The sequence below is a fragment of the Pistacia vera genome, unplaced genomic scaffold (assembly GCF_008641045.1).
Source record: "Pistacia vera cultivar Batoury unplaced genomic scaffold, PisVer_v2 Contig306, whole genome shotgun sequence".
NCBI lineage: Eukaryota > Viridiplantae > Streptophyta > Magnoliopsida > Sapindales > Anacardiaceae > Pistacia > Pistacia vera.
The window spans coordinates 17,870-42,839 of record NW_022196120.1 but is presented as its reverse complement, the minus strand read 5'-3'; the positions used below and the strand labels follow the sequence as shown (position 1 = coordinate 42,839).

The 24,970-nt window shown below is 35.2% G+C and overlaps 4 protein-coding genes and 1 pseudogene across 5 annotated transcripts; 3 read left to right on the top strand and 2 right to left on the bottom strand.

Annotated features, from left to right (window-relative positions):
* Positions 1 to 3,013: 3,013 nt before the first annotated feature.
* Positions 3,014 to 4,969, top strand: LOC116136030 (cytochrome P450 82G1-like). The gene is made up of 2 exons (XM_031421758.1): positions 3,014 to 3,976; positions 4,050 to 4,969. The coding sequence occupies exons 1-2, from the start codon at positions 3,026 to 3,028 to the stop codon at positions 4,677 to 4,679; spliced, it is 1,581 nt and encodes a 526-aa protein (XP_031277618.1). The 5' UTR covers positions 3,014 to 3,025; the 3' UTR covers positions 4,680 to 4,969.
* A 497-nt stretch (positions 4,970 to 5,466) lies between these two features.
* Positions 5,467 to 8,361, top strand: LOC116136010 (uncharacterized histidine-rich protein DDB_G0274557-like). Of its 2 annotated transcripts, none has more exons than XM_031421725.1 (3): positions 5,467 to 5,823; positions 7,835 to 7,986; positions 8,064 to 8,361. In XM_031421725.1, the coding sequence occupies exons 1-3, from the start codon at positions 5,492 to 5,494 to the stop codon at positions 8,087 to 8,089; spliced, it is 510 nt and encodes a 169-aa protein (XP_031277585.1). In that variant the 5' UTR covers positions 5,467 to 5,491; the 3' UTR covers positions 8,090 to 8,361. The 2 variants fall into 2 exon arrangements, with proteins under 2 accessions (XP_031277585.1, XP_031277586.1); XM_031421726.1 differs by having other exon boundaries at positions 7,853 to 7,986; positions 8,064 to 8,356.
* A 326-nt stretch (positions 8,362 to 8,687) lies between these two features.
* On the bottom strand, positions 8,688 to 13,166 carry LOC116136029 (cyclin-C1-2-like). The gene is given in 10 exon segments (XM_031421757.1): positions 8,688 to 9,040; positions 9,168 to 9,315; positions 9,936 to 9,986; positions 10,901 to 11,015; positions 11,104 to 11,222; positions 11,444 to 11,488; positions 12,324 to 12,360; positions 12,955 to 13,001; positions 13,003 to 13,056; positions 13,135 to 13,166. Coding segments are annotated over 10 exon segments (753 nt in total). The 3' UTR covers positions 8,688 to 8,935.
* Positions 13,167 to 14,325: 1,159 nt separating this feature from the next.
* Positions 14,326 to 14,769, bottom strand: LOC116135933 (chaperone protein dnaJ 20, chloroplastic-like). The gene is made up of 2 exons (XM_031421643.1): positions 14,538 to 14,769; positions 14,326 to 14,456 (listed from the first exon to the last, which is right to left on the bottom strand). The coding sequence occupies exons 1-2, from the start codon at positions 14,767 to 14,769 to the stop codon at positions 14,326 to 14,328; spliced, it is 363 nt and encodes a 120-aa protein (XP_031277503.1).
* A 5,099-nt stretch (positions 14,770 to 19,868) lies between these two features.
* On the top strand, positions 19,869 to 21,511 carry LOC116135932 (annotated as a pseudogene).
* Positions 21,512 to 24,970: the final 3,459 nt, after the last annotated feature.

Sequence of the window (24,970 nt, the reverse complement as noted above, 5' to 3'; positions counted from 1 at the left end):
ATATATATAATATATATATTATATATATATATAAGCTAGGTAGAATTTGCTGCGATATTGGGATTGGCCCTTGATTCGGCCATAATGAGTTTTGCAATATTTATGGAATTGCTCGATTGTATGGCCAAAAATCAACTAGGCCTTGTTAGCCCACCGTCGACGTGATTATACTGTGTTAGGCCCAAGGTGTAGCCAATTATGATTGGTCCCATCGGTGAAGGTCAGTCATGGGCCAGATCCATCGTCTAGCCCAACTTCTCTCCATATGGGGCATCACTATTAGCCCGATTAGGGCCTCAGAATAGGTCCATGATAACTTCTGGAGGGTTTCAGAGTCCCACTAAAGCCCTCATAATCACTTCCTATTTGGATTGTATCCTAATCATTCAAGATTTTGCATTTCACTGTGGAATTCTGACTCTCGATATTTCCTAAAGAAGAAATCAAGGCTTTCTTTATTACCAGTGCTTTGCCATTGTGGATTCAAAGTCTACTCAAGGGTAAATAAGGTCTTTACTATTTACCAGAACTATCCATTGCGGATCAAAGTCTACGTAGGAATCCAAAGATCCTATGACTATTGATTAAAAAAGTCTTAACTCGCACTACAATCAATTTGGATTGCGCACAGCTCTTGCTCTTAAAGAGGTATACACCTATGCTGCAGAATTCAGTCTCTGACCTAAGACTCCCCCATGGGTAACCCTTCCTTCTTAATACCTCTCACTAAATAGCTTACTGACTGGAGCGTTCCGGATTTGGAGTATCTACAAGACACCAAACGGTTGTTACCTGTAAGCTTCGCAGATATTTGGTTGTTTTGTGTATAGCTTTAGTAGATTGTCCGTTGCTTTTGAACCTTACAAGATTATACTTCTTTAAACTAATGTTAGCATCTAACTTATTTCCCTAGGTCCCAGCCTCTAAGGGACCCTTTGAAGGGAGGGTAACTCTACCGCACTGTGTAATATAAGTAAAAAACAGAAAATTAGATCGTAGTCTCTTTCATAAATTTAATATATTTTCTTATTAGTTCGTTAGTTATGAACAAGAATCATTACTTTGGGTGTTATTCCTAATAAAAGTTTGCAGAATCTCAATTAATGCATTTCTATTGGTTTACAAAATATAAACATCAGGTTAATGTTGATTTGTTGATATACACAAAGCAAAAATTTTGTAGTATCTGAGTCTGAACAATTGTAGGAAAATTAACATACGACGTGAGGAGACGAGCAATTTTGAAGAACAACAGTCACGATACTGACGAGGCGCGAATCGGAGAAAGATGAAGTGCTGGAAATACAATCAACTCATGAGTGTCCCACGCATCTCGCAGAGAGTCACAAACTTGACGATAGACGATTAGAAACCGAGAGGCTATAGCATAGTTTTGTTGCGATGTGACGGGACCAAATCACAATGTAAGTCAATCATACGAACAAATTAGTAAAGGGCAATTGAAGACAAACAATAATGTGGTGTACTGGTTGAAGATTTGAATTAAGCTTGACAAGTGAACAGGCCCAAAACACTTGAGGCCCACACGGCACAGACATATCAAGAACGTTTTTACAAATTATAAACTGACAAAAAACTCTCAAATCACTCTCAATTGTATACAAACACCCACAAACGGCAATCCTTATAAAGCCTAAGAGAAATCTAAACTCATCGATTAACTTAAAGGAAACACAACCTGACGACATGACTTCACAAAAGCGCCCACAGAATTACACAAAGGAGTACTTAATAAGAACATCGCAAAAGAGCAAAAAATATACCCGAAGAATGAGAGCCAAAATATTGTTCACAAAATAGAGAATGGGCTGCTTTATCCGTTGCTCTAAATGAGAGGAGGGCAGCCATTGGATTTTGATGCAAAGTGACGGCCAGGATTAAAAAAAGAAAAAGGATCAGCACTCAAAACGGCAGCGCATGGGATTAAGTCATGCGCCACCATATAATGGTTTCATATTTTAACAATTCAAAATACAATACTTATGTTGTTAGGCATTCTTATTCAAAATCTGACACCCCAAACCTTAAGGATGATACTCTTAATCACCTGAAATGTTTATGAAGAGGACTGATAATTCATATTAAACGTGTCGTGGAACACATGGGTGGCGGTTGGCTTTTCTTGCTACAGTTTTTTTGTTTTTCTAATGCAAAACTTGTTCTCCGGACAGCTTGAGATATTTGTTGAATTAATGGTTTCATCTTTCAACTACAGTTTAAATTTTGAATTTAACGGAAAATTTCATAGGCCCATGATAATGATGTAGAAGAAGGAGACAAACTTAGATCTTGACATTAATATGAGTAGAGTAGGAGAGATACATGTGAAACACGAGGTCTAAGTATCTATGGTTATAATTTATTTGAGTAATATTACACATATAAATAAATTTTATAAAGATTTTCATACAAAACGATGTGGTAAAAAATAAATGGAATAGTGAATTTAAGGAGTTTGACTTTTTATTTCACTCTTCTATTCATTTTTTATCACCTCACTTTGTATAAAAACCTTTGTAAGTATAGTATTATTGAATTTATTATCAACCTATTCCTAACATAACATGCATTAATGCAATAATTCATTAATTTGATGAGGCCACCCTCCACCCTGCCCATGTGATTATTACTTATAACGTTTTACCTTATTAAGATTAATAAATATATATTATACTTTGCATAAAACTTTAAAAATAAATAAATAAATAAATAAATAAATAAATGTTCTCTAAAGAATTCTTAGGTACGGTAATCGTTGTTGTATAATGTTGAGTGAGATTTTAATTACTCTGTATAAAGGGTCTGCGCATTTTCTTTTTGTTGCGGCTGTACAAGCAAAGGCTCTGGCAAGCGGAAAGCCACACACCACAAGTTTTAAGTTTTAACAGAATTAAACTATTTTTAAAAAATAATTAAATACATATTTTTTAAGGCTTTGGCAGGTCCTCTCAACTATAAATAGAAGTGCAGGTTATGCAGATTACCACAACACACTCTCTCCACCATGGAATATTTTTCCTCTTTCACTCAATCAATTATAGAGCTGTTAGCTCTGCTACTTCTCTATCATTTATGGAGAGCTAAGGCAAATTACAGAAACAAGTGTAACAAGAAGATGGCTGTCCCTCAACCAAATGGGGCGTGGCCTCTCATAGGCCACTTCCCTCTACTCTCTGCCTCGGTTCCAGTTTGTAAAACACTTGGAGCCATAGCTGATAAATGTGGCCCCATCTACTCACTTAAGCTTGGTAAGCACCAAACTTTGATTGTGAGCAGTTGGGAATTTGTGAAAGAATGCTTCACTACAAATGACAGAATTTTGGCTACGCGGCCAAATATATCGGTGGGGAGACATATTGGCTATGACAACGCCATTTTTGCATTTGCCCCTTATGGACCATACTGGCGGGAGATTCGCAAAATAGCCACCACCGATCTTCTTTCGAGTCACCGACTTGAAATGCTAAAGCACGCAAGGCACTCGGAGATTGAGACATTGGTTAAAGGTTTGAAATTACTTTGTGCAAAGAACTCATTCAATCCTGTTGAGGTGAATATGAGTAACTTGATTGAGCACTTCACTTTCAATGTAAACCTGAAGCTGATAGCTGGAAAGCGATTTTCACCTAGAGAGTATGGTGAACAAGGTAGCGAGGCCTGGCGTATTGAGAGAGCCATAAAAGAAGCAATATATCTGTCTGGGGTTTTTGTTGCGGGTGATGTCATTCCATGGCTTGAATGGATGGATTTTCAAGGGCATGTGGGTTCAATGAAGAGAACTTTTAAAGAAATCGACCATGTCCTCGGAAATTGGCTTGAAGAACATATTCAGAGAAAATTACAAGGCGAAAGTAATGCTGAGCGTGACTTCATGGACGTGTTGCTGTCAAAAATCCCAGAAGACGCTGTAATGTCTGGCCATACGCGTGATACTATCATCAAGGCAACATCTTTCGTAAGTTAGCGTGACATCAATTTAATTTTACTATATATATAAATGCCTTCTTTTAATTAATTTTCTTTTGCAGATTCTAATCTTTACTGGCGCAGAAAGCACTTCTGTGGCCATGACGTGGGTACTCTCCCTGTTGTTGAACTATCCAAAAGTTCTAAAGGCCGTACAAGAAGAGCTGGACAACCAAGTCGGAAGAGAAAAGTGGGTTCAGGAGTCGGATGTCAAGAACCTGAAATACCTCCAAGCAGTTGTGAAAGAAACTTTTCGCTTGTATCCTCCAGGTCCTGTAACAGGACCCCGTGAGGCCCTGGAAGACTGTAACATCGGTGGTTATCATATCACAAAGGGCACGCGTTTGATTGTTAACATATGGAAGCTGCACCGAGACCCACGTATCTGGCAAGATGCGAATGAGTTTCAGCCAGAAAGGTTTATGACTACTGAAGCTGAAACTGATGATAAAGGTCAACAATTTGGGTATATTCCATTTAGCTATGGTAGAAGATCGTGCCCTGGAATGACTGCAGGGTTAACATTGGTACATTTAACGGTTGCTCGGCTACTCCAGGGATTTGATTTGGCAACAATTGAAGGCAAGCCAGTTGATATGCAGGAAGGTTTGGGCCTTGCGTTGCCCAAGTTGAAACCTCTTGAAGTTGCCATCAAACCACGCCTTAATTCGGATCTTTATCAGTGTGTTTGAGGCAACTAATGGGAAGTTGAAACTTACCATCTATGTTGTTTATAAAATGCATAAAGGTAAATAATCGTGTCTTCATGTGAAGTGAAACTTATCCTAGAGGTGGCCACATAGTCTAAAGTTCTTGACTTTTCACAGTCAGTACTCTCTATCTAAGGATATGGAAGGTGGGTTGTTACCTTAAAAATAAATGTTGTGGTTTCAATATATGCTCAATAAAAGCATCTGTGATGATATTATTGATATCTTCTCCTCTTGAGAGAATGATTCTAGATAATGAAGGACTTTGCATATACTCAGAATTTGATTTTCTTTTTTAATTTTATTTTAAAATACATATTATTAGATCGAATTTGATATATTGTCGAAAAAGTGACTTAAAAATATTTAGTAAATAGTGTAAAATAGTTTATTTTCAACTCGAATTTGCTACATGGCTCATAATCTCTTTTTTGTATGTGGATGGGTAGAAACTTTGGTGGCAATAAGTGGCAAAAACATATATCGAAAACCCGTGTCAAAATTATGAATGTAAATGGTCAAACATGCTTTTTCTGCAGGGAGAGACCGAGAGACCACTTTTAACAAGACAATGAGTTTAACTCTAGTTAAGATAAACCATAAAAATAAACTCAATCTTATTTATTTAATTTTGCAATTGTCAGCTGACATATCAAATCTTTCATAATTAAATCTGATTCATAGACAATATTTATAATCATAGATATTGAANATTTTGCACTCGGAAAGCCCAAAGCCCAAGGAAATTGCAAGCAATCGTTATAAAACCTACTAGCAAACAAAACTAGTGCGCCATGGAACCTTCACACAGATGCAGAGCATGGACATCGAGCTCACTTCCCCACCACCACCACCACCACCACCACCATCATCATCATCATCATTTTCATCATCGCCACTGCCATCACCGTCACCATAACTATCACCATCACCATCATCCCTTGACCTTCTTGCCTCACCATCCTCACTTGATCATCTGCCCTCACCCCCACATAAATCATCATACCCATCATGTAAACGCTACTTTTACTCTTCATCCACAACAAAATTCAGAGCCTTCGCAGAACCATTTCATCTTGGAGGCGGAGTCTCCCCTTTTTAAACATACTTCTCATTATGATGCTCAGTAAGTTTGCCTCAACTCTTTTCTTTTGTTGTTTGCTACTTCTGCTTGTTTTGCTTTTTTGGGTTTCTGGTCGAAATCTCGGCCACCACGTTAAAATTTCAACTTCATCGTCATTTGTCTACCCTTAATGCCAATATCTTAAATAATATTTGAAATTTGAATTGGCAAAATGTTAAGAATTCCATAATACTGTGTAAATATGTTGTAATCATGTAAATATTATATAATCTTTTAGTTATATGAAGTATACGATCTCAGAATATTCTAGAGATTATATAATCTCTTAATTATGTTAGATAGAATATTATGTAATCACAATTAACATAATTATTATCTTTAGCTACAAACCTTCATTGACTATTACAACAATTCGATGTGAAATGTTTTCCTATATGGAGAATTGTCAGAAGAGATATATATGAATCCTCCACCAGGGTATATTTCACTAGAAAAGTATAACCAAAAGGTATGTAATTTAAAAAAACTTTATATGGGTTGAAGTAATCTCCAAGGTCATAGTTTAGGTGGTTTACAAAAGCTATAAAGTCTTTTGGCTATCATCAGAGCAATTCAGATAACACATTGTTCCTAAAGAAACAGCAAGGGAAGATCACTGTACTTATTGTATATGTGGATGATATGGTGGTCATTGGAAATGATCCAGAAGAAAGAAAGGTTTTGCAAAAGTACTTCTCAGAAGAATGTGAAATGAAAAACCTAGGTTCTTTGAAATGTTTTCTTAGAATCGAAGTGTCTTGATCTAACAAAGGTATTTTTCTATCACAAAGAAAGTATGCTTTAGATGTTTTGCAGGAAACTGGTATGTCAACCAACAGATACACCAATTGGAGAAGGTTTGAAATTATGTATCAAGACTGATCAAGTACCAGTTGACAAAAGGAGATATCAGAGACTTGTGGAAAGATTGATGTACTTGTCTCACACTAGTCCAAATCTTGCTTATGCATTGAGTATAGTCAATCAGTTCATGCATAATCTTGGAGAGCAGCATATGAACACAGTTATGAATATCTTGAGATATTTAAAACATGCTCCTGGAAAGGGAATCTTATTTTCAAAAAATAAGGATTACCAAAATGTGCATGCATATACTGATGCTGATTGGGCTGGAGCAGTGGATGACAGACAATCTACTTTTAGTTATTTCACTTTTGTAGGAGGTAATCTTGTCACATGGAGAAGCAAGAAATAGAATGTTGTGGCACGCTCAAGTGTTGAAGCAAAATTTAGGGGAATGACACTTGGGATTTGTGAAGCTTTGTGGCTAAGATTTCTACTTCAAGATTATCAATCTAATCAACCAATCTAGTTATATTGTGACAATAAAGCAGCATGTGACATTGCTTACAATCCAGTTCAACATGATCGTATGAAGCACGTTGAAATAGATAAATTTTTCATTAAATAAAAACTAGACTAAAAGATTATTGAACTGCCCAAGATTCGATCAGAAGATCAATTGGTTGATATTCTTACCAAGACTGTCTCCAAATTTATTTTCTTACAAGTGTTAGATAAGTTGGACATATGTGACATCTACGCACCAACATGAGGGGGAGTGTTAAGATTTCCATAATATTGTGTAAATCTTTTGTAATCATGTATATATTATGTAATCCTTTAGTTATGTCAAGTATACGATCTCAGAATATTTTAAAGATTATATAATCTCCTAATTATGTCAAACAGAATATTGTGTAATCACAATTGACATAATTAGGAGATTTAAGAGATCGTTTACTCCCTATATAAAGGATAATCCTTAGTGATAAATCAATGAATTGAAAACTCAATTCTTCCAACAAACATGTTGACCATTGTTTGAGTAGTTTTTTTTTTTCTTTGTTTTAATCTACAGTTGGTGCTTAACTTCCACAAGTTAAAATGCAGTTATGCCTGCTCGTATTCAAATATTATGTTTTCAACCACTCAAAAGAGGAGCTTAGCTAAATTTGAGAACAATTTATGTTGGTTTTTGTGAGTCTTACTGGTCTTGTGTGATGAATAGGACGTGGACGTTGCAAGATGAGGACAACGAAGGTTTAGTAGAAGAGGAAGAGGAAGCAGCTGAGGAACCGGTCTTTGTTCTAACTGCTGAATGGAGAGAGTTTTTTGCAGCATCTGAAGCTAAGAGGAAATTGGGTTAGTAACACCTTTTTCTGCCCCTGTTTTTTTCCTCTCATCGTATTTTGTGGTTTTAATCTTGATTGTTTCTACAGCGAAGAAGCAGGCTAAGAAGAAATAGCAAAAGCCGAGAACATTCTTGGACGGTCAATTTTTCAAGTATGAGATAATATGTGTCAAATTGTCAATTATGCAAAAAAAGATTTCATTAGTTAATTTCTGCAGTAGGTCATAAGCACCTATACATATGTGCCTATCTTATAATCTTACTTGCTGTATCAGATACACGATAAATAGAGAAAGACGTTATAAATTCTAAATCATAAATGTATGCTCTTGACACTTGACACATTTGAAATGTGTAATTTGAAATACTGGAAGCGTGGTTTCCTCAATATAGTGAGCCAAAGATTAAAAGTCAAAGATAGTTTCACGAAAAAGTTCAAAACTTCTGCGTACGACGATGATAGCAACACGTAAACACAGTTAATTTTCAGTGGGAATGGCAGCGATCTATGCATCTCATTTTCCTAGTATTTTTTATCTGGGAAACTTGCTATATTTTAATCATCCTCGTAACTCATGTAAGCATTTGCTTGTTCTTGCCCTGCATATTGCAGTTCGCTCATTCATTCATTTTTTATTTATGGGAGAGAAAGAATGCAAACTTCGTGCATTTTAAATGGAAACATACAAGTGTCCTAACACAATACCCTGTCTTAGTTTCAAAAAGTAAATCTAGTATATATCTCACAATTGGTACAACATAACATGTCGAAAGCCTCACTTTGAGAGTTCATCGTAACATAGCTAACCATCGTTTTGAGTGAAACATAGCTCTGACCAAAGGTCTAGAGAAGCAAGATTTGATGATTTTACTAGTAGGCTACATCATGGCATTTACTTGCACAAGAAAGTAAGATTTAATAACATGAGATTCTAGCAAGCAGTAGAGTCACCTAAACATTTAAGGCTTCGAAGCCAGTTTGCTGAAGGCAGCATTTATCCTGTCGTCTGTGATCATTCTTTGGTTTTCATAGAAATCTAATATCTCCATTGAAATATTTTTCACCTGTCAAAATATAGATTATTCTTTATTATAAACAAGCTAGCCCCAGTACATGTTATGAAAATAGATTTAAAATGATAAGTCGGAGGCAGTATAAAACAATGAAAAGAATAAGATTTAGAAAACTCACTACATTCATATCAACACGAAGCTCTTCAAACCATGCAGTGTTATCTTTTTCCCTATATACACTGGCAATGTATATACAAGCCAAAGCAATCAGATGAGGGGGGTGCACAAGAATAAGGTCCATCTTGTATGTATCATTAGCGAGTCCCCTGTTTTCAGAATGCCTGGGTTAGGGCAAATTTCTATCTTCAAATTAAAACCCAAACATGGTGACACACTAAATAAAACCATAATGAATACTGGCATAAAGAGAGTTGATCGGAACAAAAACTTAAAATAACATAGTATTTATCAATAAATATGTGTAGCTCTCTGAAAGACTGCAACCCTGAATCCTATTTCGCAAGCACTATCTAGTCACAATTCTTCCACATAATATGTCTTGTTGTTATTTAACTGGAATTTCCCTGTCAGAGAAAGATTGAGCTACCAGCACTGGAAATTTGAGACAGATACACCAATAAATTTTACCAGAAAACTACTAAATTACCCATCTATGCACCTAACTATGAAGAAGATAGATGACAAGGATATTACAAGCAAAAAGAGTAACTCTTCCAATAATCTCTTCTTTTCAGTATGGAGATCCTTAAAATCTGCCTATATCTAATTCTACCACCAGAAGCTTGAACTTTTTCAGCCTCTGAAAAGAAAAGAGCATTAACAAAGCATAATTTGGTAGAAAATGAAACTATCAAGATCAAAGAGAGAGAATAAGAACACTGAAACATTTTTAGAAACAATTGGAAAAGATTATCATAGATCTTACCAGGCAAATGGAATCATATTCATGTCATTCATGCCAACATCCTGCAACAACCTATAAGGATAAAAACAGAAGAAAAATTGTCATCAAATAAGATATTGTCATTGAAAAGATAGTTAAAATAGAATCAAAGGACAAAATTAATGAAATTTGGCAGTTAGGGTTTTTTACTTCTATAATTTTATTGAAAAAGGTGGAAGTAGGTACTAGTCCCATCCTATGGTCTAGATTCCACAAGATTATGAATTTTCTTTTTCTAAATGGAGCTTCAGAGGTCAAAAGAACATCTAAAGCTAATTGTTGTTGAAGAAAACAAAGAATACAGCAAAGACAAAGGATCCAAGCAAGACATAAAAATAAGGCTAAGATATAATAGCTAGACAACGACAATAGCAGAGGTCAAAAAATAAGAAACTTTAACTAGGTACTTAAAAGTTCCATCTTCAAATAGTTTATCATTGTGAGTTTATAAATGCTGCAGTTGAATTGCAAAACATTTTACTATAAATATGTCCAAAAGAACATATCCAAAATGGAAAAAGAAATAAGATAAGCACCTAATATATTAATCTCTTTAAACACAATATGATAAATATGGCCAGCTTATCATGTGCGAGAAGCATAGGAGCTTGCATGGGGTCAAATAATGAATCAAAGTTCAACATAATGAAAACTACTATTGGATGAAAATTATACATCTACACTAATGCTATGTCCATGAAACAAATATGCAGGTGGTGTTAATCAAATTACCGCTGATTTCACAAAGATGTTGGCATTTCTAATCAATGTTGAATTGTAAAAGTAGGTTGAAAGACGCTATTAGAGTCAAACTCCCCCATCCCAACCCCACCTCTCTTTCTCTTGTGGCACACATCCTCTTATTTATAAAACTATATACTGAAATTAAAGAAAGAATAAAACAAAACAACAATGCTTAAAATGTACAAAGGAGAAGAAATGCTTACTGCACAAGTGAACGGTATGGATGGAATACAACCAAATAATAGTTAAGAGCTTCTAAAATCTTCATTTCCATTTCGAGTATATCTTTGACTTCATATCTATACTTTTCATCAGCATCTGTAAAGCAAAAGTGGTAGGTTCTCAACACATATCACAGAAGAAAAAAATGCAAATAACTAAACTTGGAGGAAACCAAAGTAATTACATATTTTTTTGATGTAAAATGGTAGAAGTCGGGCCTGTACTGTGCTTTCTTCAGCTTTTGATGCCAAGTACAAGCAAGTTGGAGCGACAAGATGTGGATCATATTCTGTCATACTCTTTCTAAAATCAGAGAGAGAAGTTACAGTTAGTAAGTTGTCAAAAAACCGTTAGAATCAAGTGCTTTTATGAATACAACTCCCAAAGTTTAGGAAATGATAAAAGTATTTAAGGATAAAATGGCTACGAGAACAAATATATCTAAGTTACAGAGTGAGCCATGAGTCTCTAGTCATTAACAACGCGCACTTTTCTCTCATCAATCAGACAATTATGCAGTATACCTGGTGTAAAAACGTCTCATATATGTAACTGCAGTGGCCACTACCCTCAAGATAAGACCATTTTATTAGAGATCAACATCTGGCCCATATCAACTTTCTAAAAGTGACAAAACATAATTAATCATATCAATACGATCTATCTTCTTCGTTACATAAAAGCACATTCTGTGTAAAGTCTTTTGATGCCTAAACAAACAATTTATTTGCTATAAGTGACAAATTATCATTTGATTTTACATGTTTTATACGAACCTATAAAATCCTTTACTATACAAAATAAATGTTGTGTATTTGATTAACATTTATATGACAAAGCGAATTTACACATAACTGAAGAACATGTACAAGAGGTATATTGTATTTTAATGCTGAAAGAAAAAACTCTAAAATAACAGGCATAATACTCTTTTTTCAGTTGAATTGTATGGTTGAATAATAGAAATTTATATTGCCCTTCTTTTTGCAAAGAATAATTTATTCTTTAAAAAGCAATTATGTTAGATGGGTGTGCATTTCTATGAAACATTGTACTCATAAAGTTGCCCACTGAGTCTAATCAATGCATGAATAATATAGTATTACAATTAATTATGCACATAACCTTTAGATGCCTACAGAAAAATAAACTACAGTCTAGATTTCTACCTTTTTGGACCTTTAAAATCCGAAAATTATATAGAAATTGAACTTTTCATCTGTATTTTCTTTACCAGATGCAATTTACCATAACCAACTACATGTTCATATGTTTTTTCTAGACAGGGTGCAACCTACAACAAAGGAAATGAAATACTGTTCACTGATTCCTCTCTCTCTTTTAAGTCTCAAACAGGGTGCAAGTGATTTGCAGAATCATAAAACATCTGGAGAAAGATCAAACCTCTGCCTCACTTTCACTTTTGAGCCAATTTTGATATCTGGAAAAAGAAAGACACAAATTCAAAAAAAATGTTAACTGGTGAAGAAATGCAAAAGCAAAAAATAGAACTACAAGAACCCTTTCCTAAATACAGTGACAAAATATAAAAAAAAAAAAAACAACTTTTGTTATCCTGAATCTTGTTTATAATCAATAAAATTACAGTTTTCAGTAACACAGTTTAATTCTATCGATTACTTAAAATTCTGATACTATGACCACTCATCCTCAACTTCCAATTTTTCTTTTCCGCATTAGCTTCTCGGAATTATTGTACATTGAAGATGAAATTTTTGATGTCAATTCTTCAAAGAATTTGAGAGACTGAATGAAATTCTTTCTTTTTCTTTTTTTCTCCTTTTTCTTAATAAGAAACACAGCAGATTAAGAAAAAAAAAAGACCTCAATCCAGACGAAGATACTTTCCTAACTGCATAAAAAAATTCTCAGACGCATGAAATTTATACCAAAAATAATACTAATAATAATAATAATTAGAAGATGCTAAAATTAAGATTCCATCTAAACATCAAAACAGAAACGGTCATAATACAGACGAGGATGGAAAGAGAAGGAGAGAGAGAGCACATACAACTGGCCATTTGCATCTTAATTAGCTTGAATTCTTCAAGAGTGAACCTTCTCTCTGTCAAGAGGTTGCACCACATCCACCTTCCTGGTCCAGGAGCTTTTGCTGCACACACCAAAATCATAAGCAAAACAATCAAAATTTAGAATCTGGGCAATTAAATTTAGATAAATGGAAACTTACTAGTGAGAGGATGTCCAGAAATTAGCTGCCATTGATTGCAAGTATGCGCAGAAGTGGGAGTCTAGGATTTGCTTACCGTTTCTGTTATATTTAAAATCGATTCTTCTTGATTCCATAATTTCCTTGTGCTAATCAGTAAAGCACACCTCAAGCCCCCGAAATATGTTGAGACCCATTACATTTGGGCCATCATTTTTCTTAGATTAGGCCATCCACCATTTTGACTTTTCTGTTCCTAAATTACGAAAATAATTAACGATTTGAAGGTAATTGTTATTTTCTTTACCTTTTCTTTTTTCTAACGTGTTGACATGTTTTTTACTTGAGAAATAAATTGAAATATAGTACATTACATTGTTACTATTAAAGAAACTTATATAAGAGGACAGCATTTAGCAATTAAGATATCCATAGAAAAATCAATGTATGGGTGGTTGACACATACATACTTGTTCAAGACTTTGTTGATGGAGTTTTTACAATGAAAGTACTTAGGATCTGTAATAGAATCTATTAGGAGTGTAAAACCTGAATTCTGATGTTGGATGATTGTGAAATATAAATCAAACAATACATACAAAAAAAAAAAAAAATTAAGTAATTCGAATGCTTAATATAAATCTACATCCCTTTTTTTGTATTGCTTTCTTGCTTCTTATTAGTTGCGTGTGTCGGTTGCACATTATGAATGAGCCCCCTTAATTAGAGTAAAAAATAGGCTTTATATAATTACATTGGAAACTAACAAGTAAATAAACTTCAGATAGAATGAATGCAGCATAAATGAACAACACCTTAGACACGTGACGTAAATCCATGCGCATAACAACATTTTATCTTTAATTTTGTTCTTTATAACAAGTAATTTGTGGAGGATATAATAATTTATTTGCTAATTATTTAGATGAGTTAGCTATGGTACCCGTAGGTTCGTGAAAGGAAGTCCCGTCAAATCCTACCATTTGTGAAAATAATGCCTATTCTGATATATATTAGTGATTTAAGTGGATGGACGATAATCTTTGCATGCAGCTGGAACCAACTCACTATGTAGATTTGATTATTACAACTTTTGATTGTTTGATATTTTTCAACTTAACCATGAAAACCATAAATATTATACACGACAAATCAAAGCCTCAATGTTGATCGCCATTTACTCAATAAATATGTGTAAACTGATGGTAATCTCTAGTTTTTGATTTGATCTCTCCTGCGCATTCTGCTCCCCATGACATGTTGGCCCTCGAATCCTGCCTCATGCTCCTTCTCCTCAGCCGTGTCAGTTGAGACTGCCATTGCTTCCGCCACTCTCTTTTCCACTTCCATTCCAATATCCAATATCAACAATTAATTCATAGTAAGTTTTAATGTAAAGAATAGTTGGAAATCAAGCAAGTTACCTCTTTCCTCGAAACAAAGCCAATGTTTATCATACAAAACTCTGCTTATGGGGTCGGATAAAGTCTCGTACGCTTCTTGTACCTGAATAAACCTCTTCGTGTGTTCTTCTATTCTTTCCGGCGGCGACACATCAGGATGATATTTTCGTACAAGTTGCTTGTAGATTGCTTGATCTCTGTGAGTGTTCCACTCTCTGAAATGCCCAAGGTCGTACAAACTCTCTGTCACCATGTACAAACTGTTAACGACAGAGGCCCTCGCTCTGTTTGTGAAAAGACCCAGATTGAGTTTTGAGGGAAAACTGAGTTTTGGAAGATGGGAATTGAAAGCAACTTATGAACAAGGTTGAAGCATGGAGTTTGTGGTTGAGAAGGTTGATGTGATGCGTCATGGAAGCATGATTTTCTTCCAGCTGAACCAATTCCGTTGACTCATTGCTCAATCTTAAGTTGCTTTCTCTGTTTACCTTTCAGATGGAGATAGATTGAAAATTTGGCATAAGGTAATTGATTTAAACAAGTGCAGGCGGCGCCACTAGCCAGGACCAGGATTGCATAGAATTAATACAGATATTATATTTAATTCCCTAATTGCAACCGGCATTGACTAATGAGAATATAGATTTTATATGAAGATGTAAATTTCCTTGTACCCTTTTTAGTTGGTAAAATAGAATTAAAAGCAGTGTGGAAGCCCTTTAGTTTTATTGTGCGTCGTTTGTTTTGGATTCTTTTTCCTCATTTAATTTTGAATGCTTTTGACTTCATCAACTAAACGTTGATTCTAGGACGTTTGTTCATTGTCCATTCAATTTATGCAATATACTATTGTCTTTTTTATTAGAAATTTTGGCAATAAAAAAAATGTTTATATACATTACTTTAAACTAACACATGTCATTAAAAATATAAAAATTGATATCAATTGGAAAGCATATAAAGTGTGAACGTCATTGCCAGATATGGCAGTTACAACTTACAACCAGGAGAATTGTTTCATTCGGATTCTGATGTAAAAAAGAATAATTTAGAGGGTTAAAAATTATAAAATAGAAATAGAAATAGAATTTTTTAAGTTTGTTGGATGGACCTAATTTGTATAAGTGGAACTTTCTAATGGTTGTTCACACTCAATTAGTCAATGCATAATAGGTCACATATATTTGGACTAGTTTCCAATATAAGCTAACTAACTCAACAGGTTGGCCTTTAGCCTAACGGTCAACAAGGCTTGTTTCTTATTGATTTCCTAGATTCGAACTTTGAGATCACCTTATATCTAATAATGCTCTGAATGATTTCTATATAGGAATAACCTCCTTATAGCTAAATTTGGATAGTTATAATAAGAATAAGCTTCACATTGCAAGTTATAATTTTTCTAATTTCAATCGTAAGAAATGCCTTCACATTTAATAATATTATATATTGCAAAAAATATATACATAAAAAAAAATAAAATATTTATTTAAAGTTTTTTGGAAAACAATTTGTGCTTTAGATTTGTTACCACATCTTTTAACTGCTGGTACTAATAACTCACTAGCATTGACATTTTCTTGTTGAACCCAAATATTTCACACTCTCAAGAATGTTTAGAGCTTTTGGGCACTAAACTTTTTTTATTTCCGTACTATATCCTTATGATTATTTCCTTTCTCTTCTTGTCCATTGTATAATGATTTCTTATTTATTTAAGCATACATGACTTATGCTCATTGGATGATTGACGAAAACATTAAAATCCATCTGATTAGTATAGTGAAGTTGTCGAATCTGGTCACTCAATTTTGTAATGACTCTTTGATTCTCCTCATCTACTTCTTATAACTTGCAATTCATCGACATCGGGGGTCTTAATTTGTAGTGCTAAAAACAATTGACAATTGTTTTGTAGCTTCACATCAATTGACCATGCAACAATTGCATTTACAATCCATCAAGGACATTTATATTTACTGGTTCCTAGACAATATCTTTTATTTTTTCAAAAGTAGATATTGAGTGTTGATTAAATCCTAGTACTATTAAAACATGAATTGAAATCCTAACACTATATTACTAAACATGAATTTAAAAAAAATAAAATAATAATTTTGTAACTACACCTCTATAAGTTATAACTCCTCATAGTAATCAATTATTTTGTTTCTACCATTATGACTAATATAATGTTTTACTCTCTCTCTCTCTCTCTCTCTCTTCTCTCTCTCTCTCTCTCCCTCTCTCTCTCTCTCTCTCCCTCTCTCTCCTCTCTCTCTCTCTATATATATATATATCTATATAATATATATTAATATATTATATATATATATTATATATTATATATATATATAAGCAGTAGAATTTGATGGATATTGGGATTGGCCCTTGATCGGCATACTGAGTTTTGAAATATTTTGGAATCTGCTGATTGTATGGCCAAAAATCAACTTAGGCCTTGTTAGGCCCAATCGAGTGATTTTACTGTGTAGGCCCGGTCGTAGCTCAATTATGATTGTGCCCATGTAAGGCTCACGTCAGGGCCAGATCCATCGTCTAAGCCCAACTTCTCTCCATATGGGCATCACTATTAGCCCGCTTAGGGTCAGACTCATTGGTCCATGATAACTTCTGAGGTTGTCAGAGTCCCCTAAAAGCCCTATACATCTACTTCCTATTTGGATTTATCCTAATTCTTCAAGATTTTGCATCTTATGTGAATTATGACTCCGATCCTACTAAAGTAAGTAAATCAAGGTCTTTCTTATTTACCAGTGCTTTGCCATTGTGATTCAAATCCTACTAGGGTAAATCAAGTCTTTCCTTTTACCAGAACTCGCCATTTGCGGATTCAAAGTCCTACTAGGATCAAAGACCTATGACTATTATATAAAAGGGTCTTACCTCCACTACATTCAATTTGGATCTTGCTCACAAGCTCTTGCTCTTAAGAGTTATACACCTATGCTATAATTCTAGTCTCTGACTAAACTTCCGGTAACCCTTCATTCCTTTACCTCTCACTAAATAGCTTTCTGACTTGAGCGTCGGAGTATTACGACAGACACCACACGTGTTTACGTAAGCTTCGCATTTGTTTGTTTTGTGTATAGCTTTAGTAGATTGTCAGTGGTTTTAACCTTACAGATTATACCTTCTTTCAACTATAAATTTTAGCATCTCACTTATTTACCCACTGTGTCCCAGCCTCTAAGGGACCCTTTGAAGTGAGGGGTAAAGTTACCGCACTGTGTAATATATTAAAAAAAAAAATTAGATCTGTAGTCTCTTTCTAAAAATTAATAATAATTTCTTATTAGTTCGTAGCTTCTGAACAAGAATTCATTATCTTTTGGAGTTTTTCTCCCTAATAAGTTTGCAGACTCAATCTTAATTTCATTTCTACTTGGTTCAAAATATAAACATCAGTTTAATGTTTATTTGTTGATTACACAAAGCAAAATTTAATATCTGAGATGAACATTTGTAGAAAATTAACTACGGACTGTGAGCCAATTTGATTAGTGAAAATAATGATAAATGTTAAAGAACATAAAGAGGCAGTATAGAAAGATGAAGTGCTGGAAATACAATCAACATCATGAGTCGTCCCACGCATCTCGCATCACAAACCTTGAGATAACGATTACAATATAGCATTATTTCTTGTTGCGATGTGGGACCAAATCACAATGTAAGTTCAATCATACGCACAAGATTAGCTATAATTGAAGACAAACAATTAATGGTGTTTACTTGTTGAAGATTTGAATAAGCTATGATCAAGTTTGAACTCCAAAACACTGAGGCCCACTGCACTACATATCAAAAACGTTTTTACAATTATAAACGACAAAAACTCTCAAATCACTTCAATTGTTATAACAAACACCCACACACGGCAATCCTTATAAATCCTAGAGAAATCTAACTCACTCCTCTTAACTTAAGGAAACACAACCTTTACGACATGATTCCCAATCGCCCAAATTACCAAATTGAGTACTTAATAAGAACACTAGCAAAGAGCAAAATATTACCCGAAGAAGAACCAAAAATCTTGTTCACAAAATAGAGAATGGGCTGCTTTTTAACGTTGACTAAATAGAGGAGGGCAGCCATTGGATTTTGATGCAAAGTGCCGGCCATGATAAAAAAAAAAAAAAAAAGGATCAGCACTCAAAACGGCAGCGCATGGGATAATCATGCGCCACATTAATGGTTTGGATATCATGCATATTAAGGACTTTTATTAACCAGTACTATTTAAAGCATAGTACGAATACCATACTTTAGTCATTATTATGTGATTTTAATAAAGATTAGTATCCTGATTAGTAAAATCTGTTTATACATAAAGTTTACTCTAATGGTTTCATTTTAACATTCCAAATACTGTACTATACTTACTTGTAGGCATTCTTATTCAACTCTGACACCACAACCTTGAGGATGATGGAGCATACTCTTGACCTCCTGAAATGTTTATAAAAGGACGTATAATTCTATAAATGTGTCGTGGAACACATGGCGGTGGTTGGCTTTTCTGCTACAGTTTTTTGTTTTTCTAATGCAAAACTTGTTCTCCGGACAGCTTGAGATATGAGTGGAGTAGGAGATTTAATGAAAATTTCATGGCACTTGATAATGATGTAGAAAGAGGAGACAAACTTAGATCTTGACATTAATATGAGTGGAGTAGGAGAGATACTATTAAACACGAGGCCTGGGTATCTATGGTTACAATTTATTAGGTAATATTATATTTATAAAAAAATTTACAAAATTTGTATAAAGTGATGTGGTAAAAATGAATAATAGTGATTTATAAATTTAATTTTTTATTTACTCTTCTATTTATCTTTTGTTACCTCACTTTGTATAAAATCTTGTAAGTATATTATTATTGAATTTATTATCAACCTATTCCTACCATAACATGCATTAATGCATAATTCAATTTTGATGAGCCCCTCCACCCTGCCCATGTTATTATTACTTATAGTTTTACCTTATTAATTAATAAATATATATTATACTTTCCATAAAACTTAAAAAAAAAAAAAAAAAAAAGTTCTGTTAAGAATTCTTAGGTATGGTAATCGTTGTTGTATAATGTTGAGTGAGATTTTAATTACTCTGTATAAGAGGCTGCGCATTTTCTTTTTGTTGCGGCTGGACTAAGCAAAGGCTCTGGCAAGCGGAAAGCCACACACCACAAGTTTTAACAGAATTAAACTATTTTTAAAAAATAATTAAATACATATTTTTAAGGCTTTGGCAGGTCCTCTCAATCTCACTAAAATAGAAGTGCAGGTTATGCATATACCACAACACACTCTCTCCACCATGGAATATTTTTCCTCTTTCACTCAATCAATTATAGAGCTGTTAGCTCTGCTACTCTATCATTTATGGAGAGCTAAAGCAATTAACGAAACAAGTGTAACAAGAAGATGGCTTCCCTCAACCAATGGGGCGTGGCCTCTCATAGGCCATTTCCCTCTACTCTCTGCCTCGGTTCCAGTTTGTAAAACACTTGGAGCCATAGCTGATAATGTGGCCCCATCTACTCACTTAAGCTTGGTAAACACCAAACTTTGATTGTGGCAGTTGGGAATTTGTGAAAGAATGCTTCACTACAAATGACACGAATTTTGGCTACCGCGGCCAAATATATCGGTGGGGAGACATATGGCTATGACAACGCCATTTTTGCACTGCCCCTTATGGACCATACTGGCGGGAGATTGCAAAATAGCCACCACCGATCTTCTTTCGAGTCACCGACTTGAAATGCTAAAGCACGCAAGGCACTCGGAGATTAGACATTGGTTAAAGGTTTGAAATTACTTGGTGCAAACCTCATTCAATCCTGTTGAGGAATATGAGTAACTTGATTGAGCACTTCACTTCAATGTAAACCTGAAGCTGATAGCTGGAAAGCGATTTTCACCTAGAGAGTATGGTGAACAAGGTAGCGAGGCCTGGCGTATTGAGAGAGCCATAAAGAAGCAATATATCTGTCTGGGGTTTTTGTTGCGTGTGTTCATTCCATGGCTTGAATGGATGGATTTCAAGGCATTGGTTCAATGAAGAACTTTTAAAGAAATCGACCATGTCCTCGGAAATTGGCTTAGAACATATTCGAGAAAATTACAGGCGAAAGTATGCTGAGCGTGACTTCATGGACGTGTTGGCTGTCAAAAATCCCAGAAGACGCTGTAATGTCTGCCATACGCGTGATACTATCATCAAGCACATCTTTCGTAAGTTAGCTGACATCAATTTATTTTACTATATATAAATACCTTCTTTTAATTAATTTTCTTTTGCAGTTTCTAATCTTTACTGGCGCGAAAGCACGTCTGTGGCCATGACGTGGTACTCTCCCGTTGTAACTATACCAAAAGTTCTAAAGGCCTTACAAGAAGAGCTGACAACCACAGTCGGAAGAGAAAAGTGGGTTCAGGAGTCGGATGTCAAGACCTGAAATACCTCCACAGTGTGAAAGAAACTTTTCGCTTGTATCCTCCAGGTCCTGTACAGGACCCGTGAGGCCCTGGAAGACTGTAACATCGGTGGTTATCAATCACAAAGGGCACGCGTTTGATTGTTAACATATGGAAGCTGCACCGAGACCCACGTATCTGGCAAGATGCGAATGAGTTTCAGCCAGAAAGGTTTATACTACGAAGCTGAAACTGATGTAAGGTCAACAATTTGGGTATATTCCATTTAGCTATGGTAGAAGATCGTGCCCTGGAATGACTGCAGGGTTAACATTGGTACATTTAACGGTTGCTCGGCACTCCAGGATTTGATTTGGCAACAATTGAAGGCAAGCCAGTTGATATGCGGAAGGTTTGGGCCTTGCGTTGCCCAAGTTGAAACCTCTTGAAGTTGCCATCAAACCACGCCTTAATTCGGATCTTTATCAGTGTGTTGAGGCAACTATGGAAGTTGAAACTTACCATCTATGTTGTTTATAAAATGCATAAAGGTAAATAATCGTGTCTTCATGTGAAGTGAAACTTATCCTAGAGGTGGCCACATAGTCTAAAGTTCTTGACTTTTCACAGTCAGTACTCTCTATCTAAGGTATGAAGGTGGTTGTTACCTTAAAAATAAATGTTGTGGGTCATATATGCTCAATAAAAGCATCTGTGTGATATATTGATATCTCCTCCTCTTGAAGAATGATTCTAGATAATGAAGGACTTTGCATATACTCAGAATTTGATTTTCTTTTTATTTATTTAAAAATACATATTTAGATCGAATTGATATATTGTCGAAAAAGTGACTTAAAAATATTTAGAAATAGTGTAAATAGTTTATTTTCACTCGAATTTGCTACATGGCTCATAATCTTTTTTTTGTATGTATGGTAGAACTTTGGTGGCAATAAGTGGCAAAAACATATATCGAAAACCGTGTCAAAATTATGAATGTAAATGGTCACACTGCTTTTTCTGCAGGGAGAGACCGAGAACCACTTTTAACAAGACAATGAGTTTTAACTCTAGTTAAGATAAACCATAAAAATAAACTCAATCTTATTTATTTAATTTTGCAATTGTCATGGAGTTTAGGCATGTGGGAAACTCTGATAGCCGACCTAAGCAGAACCAATCACACAACGATCGGTCTAAAATGGTCAAGGCCCTCCTTTTATCCCACACACGTACACCCACACAGATTCTAACATCATCTAAAAGGGCCAGATATAACAACCATAAATAGAAACATGAATATAAATGAAGAACAGTACAAAATAAAGAACAAGAACATAAATGAAAACATAAATATTACATGTTAAAGACTAAATTAAACATAATGGAATCTTTTGCTATCTATAACATTTTCAGAGTATTACAACACCCTTGAGGTTGAGGGAAACTTAGAAATATAAAAAAACATGGAAGAATGTAGTGAAGATGTGTAGAGAAAGTATGGAAGTGTAGAAAAATATGGAAAAGAAGAGTGAGAGAAACAAAAGTGTTTGCAAAGTTTTTACAACAAAGTTCCTCTCCCTCCCGAAAGGGGAAAGCCTTTTATAGATAAAGGAGACAGCACTCATAAATGAGGCATTAATAAAAGACAAACCTTTTTGACTTTGGTATTTTTTTTTTTTTTTTAACATAAGTAGCCTACAATTATTGACAAAACAAAAGTTTACAATACTTGACTTTTTACAATGGCTACGGGAGATATTACAATGAAAAGGCAATTCCATTTATCCACTCTATTTTACATAAAGGACACCACCATTTGATTTAAGACACGCAGATCTTTAATCGTCTGACAATTGTAACATGCCACAATTCTTCATCCTGAACGTCGGACAACCCATTGATTGAATCCAGTCAGCAGGATTTGTCGGGAGATATATCTGGATGAGTATCCGAAGAAAATGTCTGGAATCTGAGATGTTGGCACTGTAGATGTAGTGGTGCATTCACGTATGTTGTCGCCTGGATTTATGGAGATAGTAATCACGAGACTGCTGAAGCTCTTCTTCTTGTACAGTATCGGGCTATAGTCCGGTACCACCATTCTGGAATAATGAATTGTCATCGGATTAGCATTGAGGAACGTATGCAGTTTGTTTGGCGTGGAGCAATTTCTCAGTGTAGTCTGGAGGAAAGTTCCCACAGAGCATCATCGTGAAAGGATGGCCATGTGCATCTGGAATGGCTGATTTTTTTCAAAAAGGATTTTTTGAATTGATCTAGTCTCAACGGATGATCAACATATATGGACAAGATCGTATGATAAGACCGATGAAAGGTGACTTATGGTGAGAAAATATAGGCCATCAGATCGGATAGAGTGATGTCTGTGAAAAACATTATAGACCCTGCCATTTTGTAGACATAGAACCTTTGTATCGGGCAAGTTGGTGAGCAAAACATGGTTTCCATTTGTCGAGGGTTTTGAACCATTGGAGAAAAGTCATCAAAGAGTGTAATTCAGGGGTTGAGGTTGACTAGTATTGGAAATTATTTCAACATATGATGGAGGCGGAATTGAACAGTATGTGGTATTGAGAACATAACCAAAAGAACCATAATAATTCTTCTGGAAATATGATATCAAGACCTGGAGGTAAACAAAATTTTTAAAAAAGGGTAATCTGGATGGACCCCTAACATATCATATATACATGGATTGATCACATTTTCAATGCATTGAAGTTGGTAAGAAACATGAGAGTTGTAGCATTTCATCAATGGACGAGTTCGAACAAGGTCATCAAATTCAGGAGGTACACGGGAGACGGTTTGGTGAAGAGGATGATGAACAGGCACTGGCTGGGTTAATGGTTGGAACATAAAACATGGAACAGGTTTGGATCTAGGTCAGGAAACCACTTGTTTAGTTTTAGGTCTGGTAAATAATCTGCAATGGTGTTGGTGTGACCCTTTGATATGTTGGACGGTGAAGGAATATTACTGAACCTTCTGCCTAGCAAAGTAACTGTTGATTGGAACCTTTTTCTCATGGAAACGAAGCATTGATATCAAAGACTTCATATCCGTTTCAACAAGAAATGATGTCCAATTTGGAATTCAAACCTTTCAATGGCATTTTTTTTACTGTTAATACTTCCTTGAAAGTAGAATGATAATCTGCTGGTGTGGTTGAATTGTCCACTCTGGTATCCTCACAGATGTGTACCTTGTCGTCATCTTGTTCCAAAGGTACTGCACCCCAATGAGTGTCACTAGCATCCGTCTGAAGAATGCGTTTCCCCGAAAGGAATCTTCAATGGCTGTGTTGGGAGGATGAGCGCTTGAGACTCTTGACTGCATTTGTCTGCTTTTCAGACCATTCTGGGGATTCTTCTTAAGCATCTGGGAAAGTGGAGTAGTTGAAACGAGAAATGTTGGGGATAAACACGCGCTGTAATTGCAATTCCCAGAATTGTTGTATTTCTTTCTGGTTGTGAGAACAATTGGGAATTTTGCAATTCATTAGCAATATAGGCTGAAGATCATACTTGCCGCCAGCAATCACCAGACCGAGAAATTCATTCTTTGTTTGCCCCAATTGCATTTTCTTCTCAGAAGCTGCCACCATAGGTGTGGATGATATCAGCAAAGTCACGAAGACGTATATGAGATTCCTCGTCTTTTGAAAAGAGAAGGATATCATCGATATAAATGAGACATGTATGCAAGGGGAGCAAAAATCTTCGTCCTGGCTTTCTGAAACAGGGAAGGAGCGCCTTTTAGTCCAAAGGCATGACTGTCCACTGGTAGTGGTGATTGGGTACAGAAGCAGTCTATGACGATCATTAGGATGAATTCCAGTTGCCAAAAGCCAACTTGAGGTCAAATTTTGAAAACATCTTTGCATTTGGAGATTTGCAAAAGAACTTGTCTGAAAGAAGAGGAAATTTATCACACGAAGGAGAATTCAAGGCTGATAATGATGACCGGTCT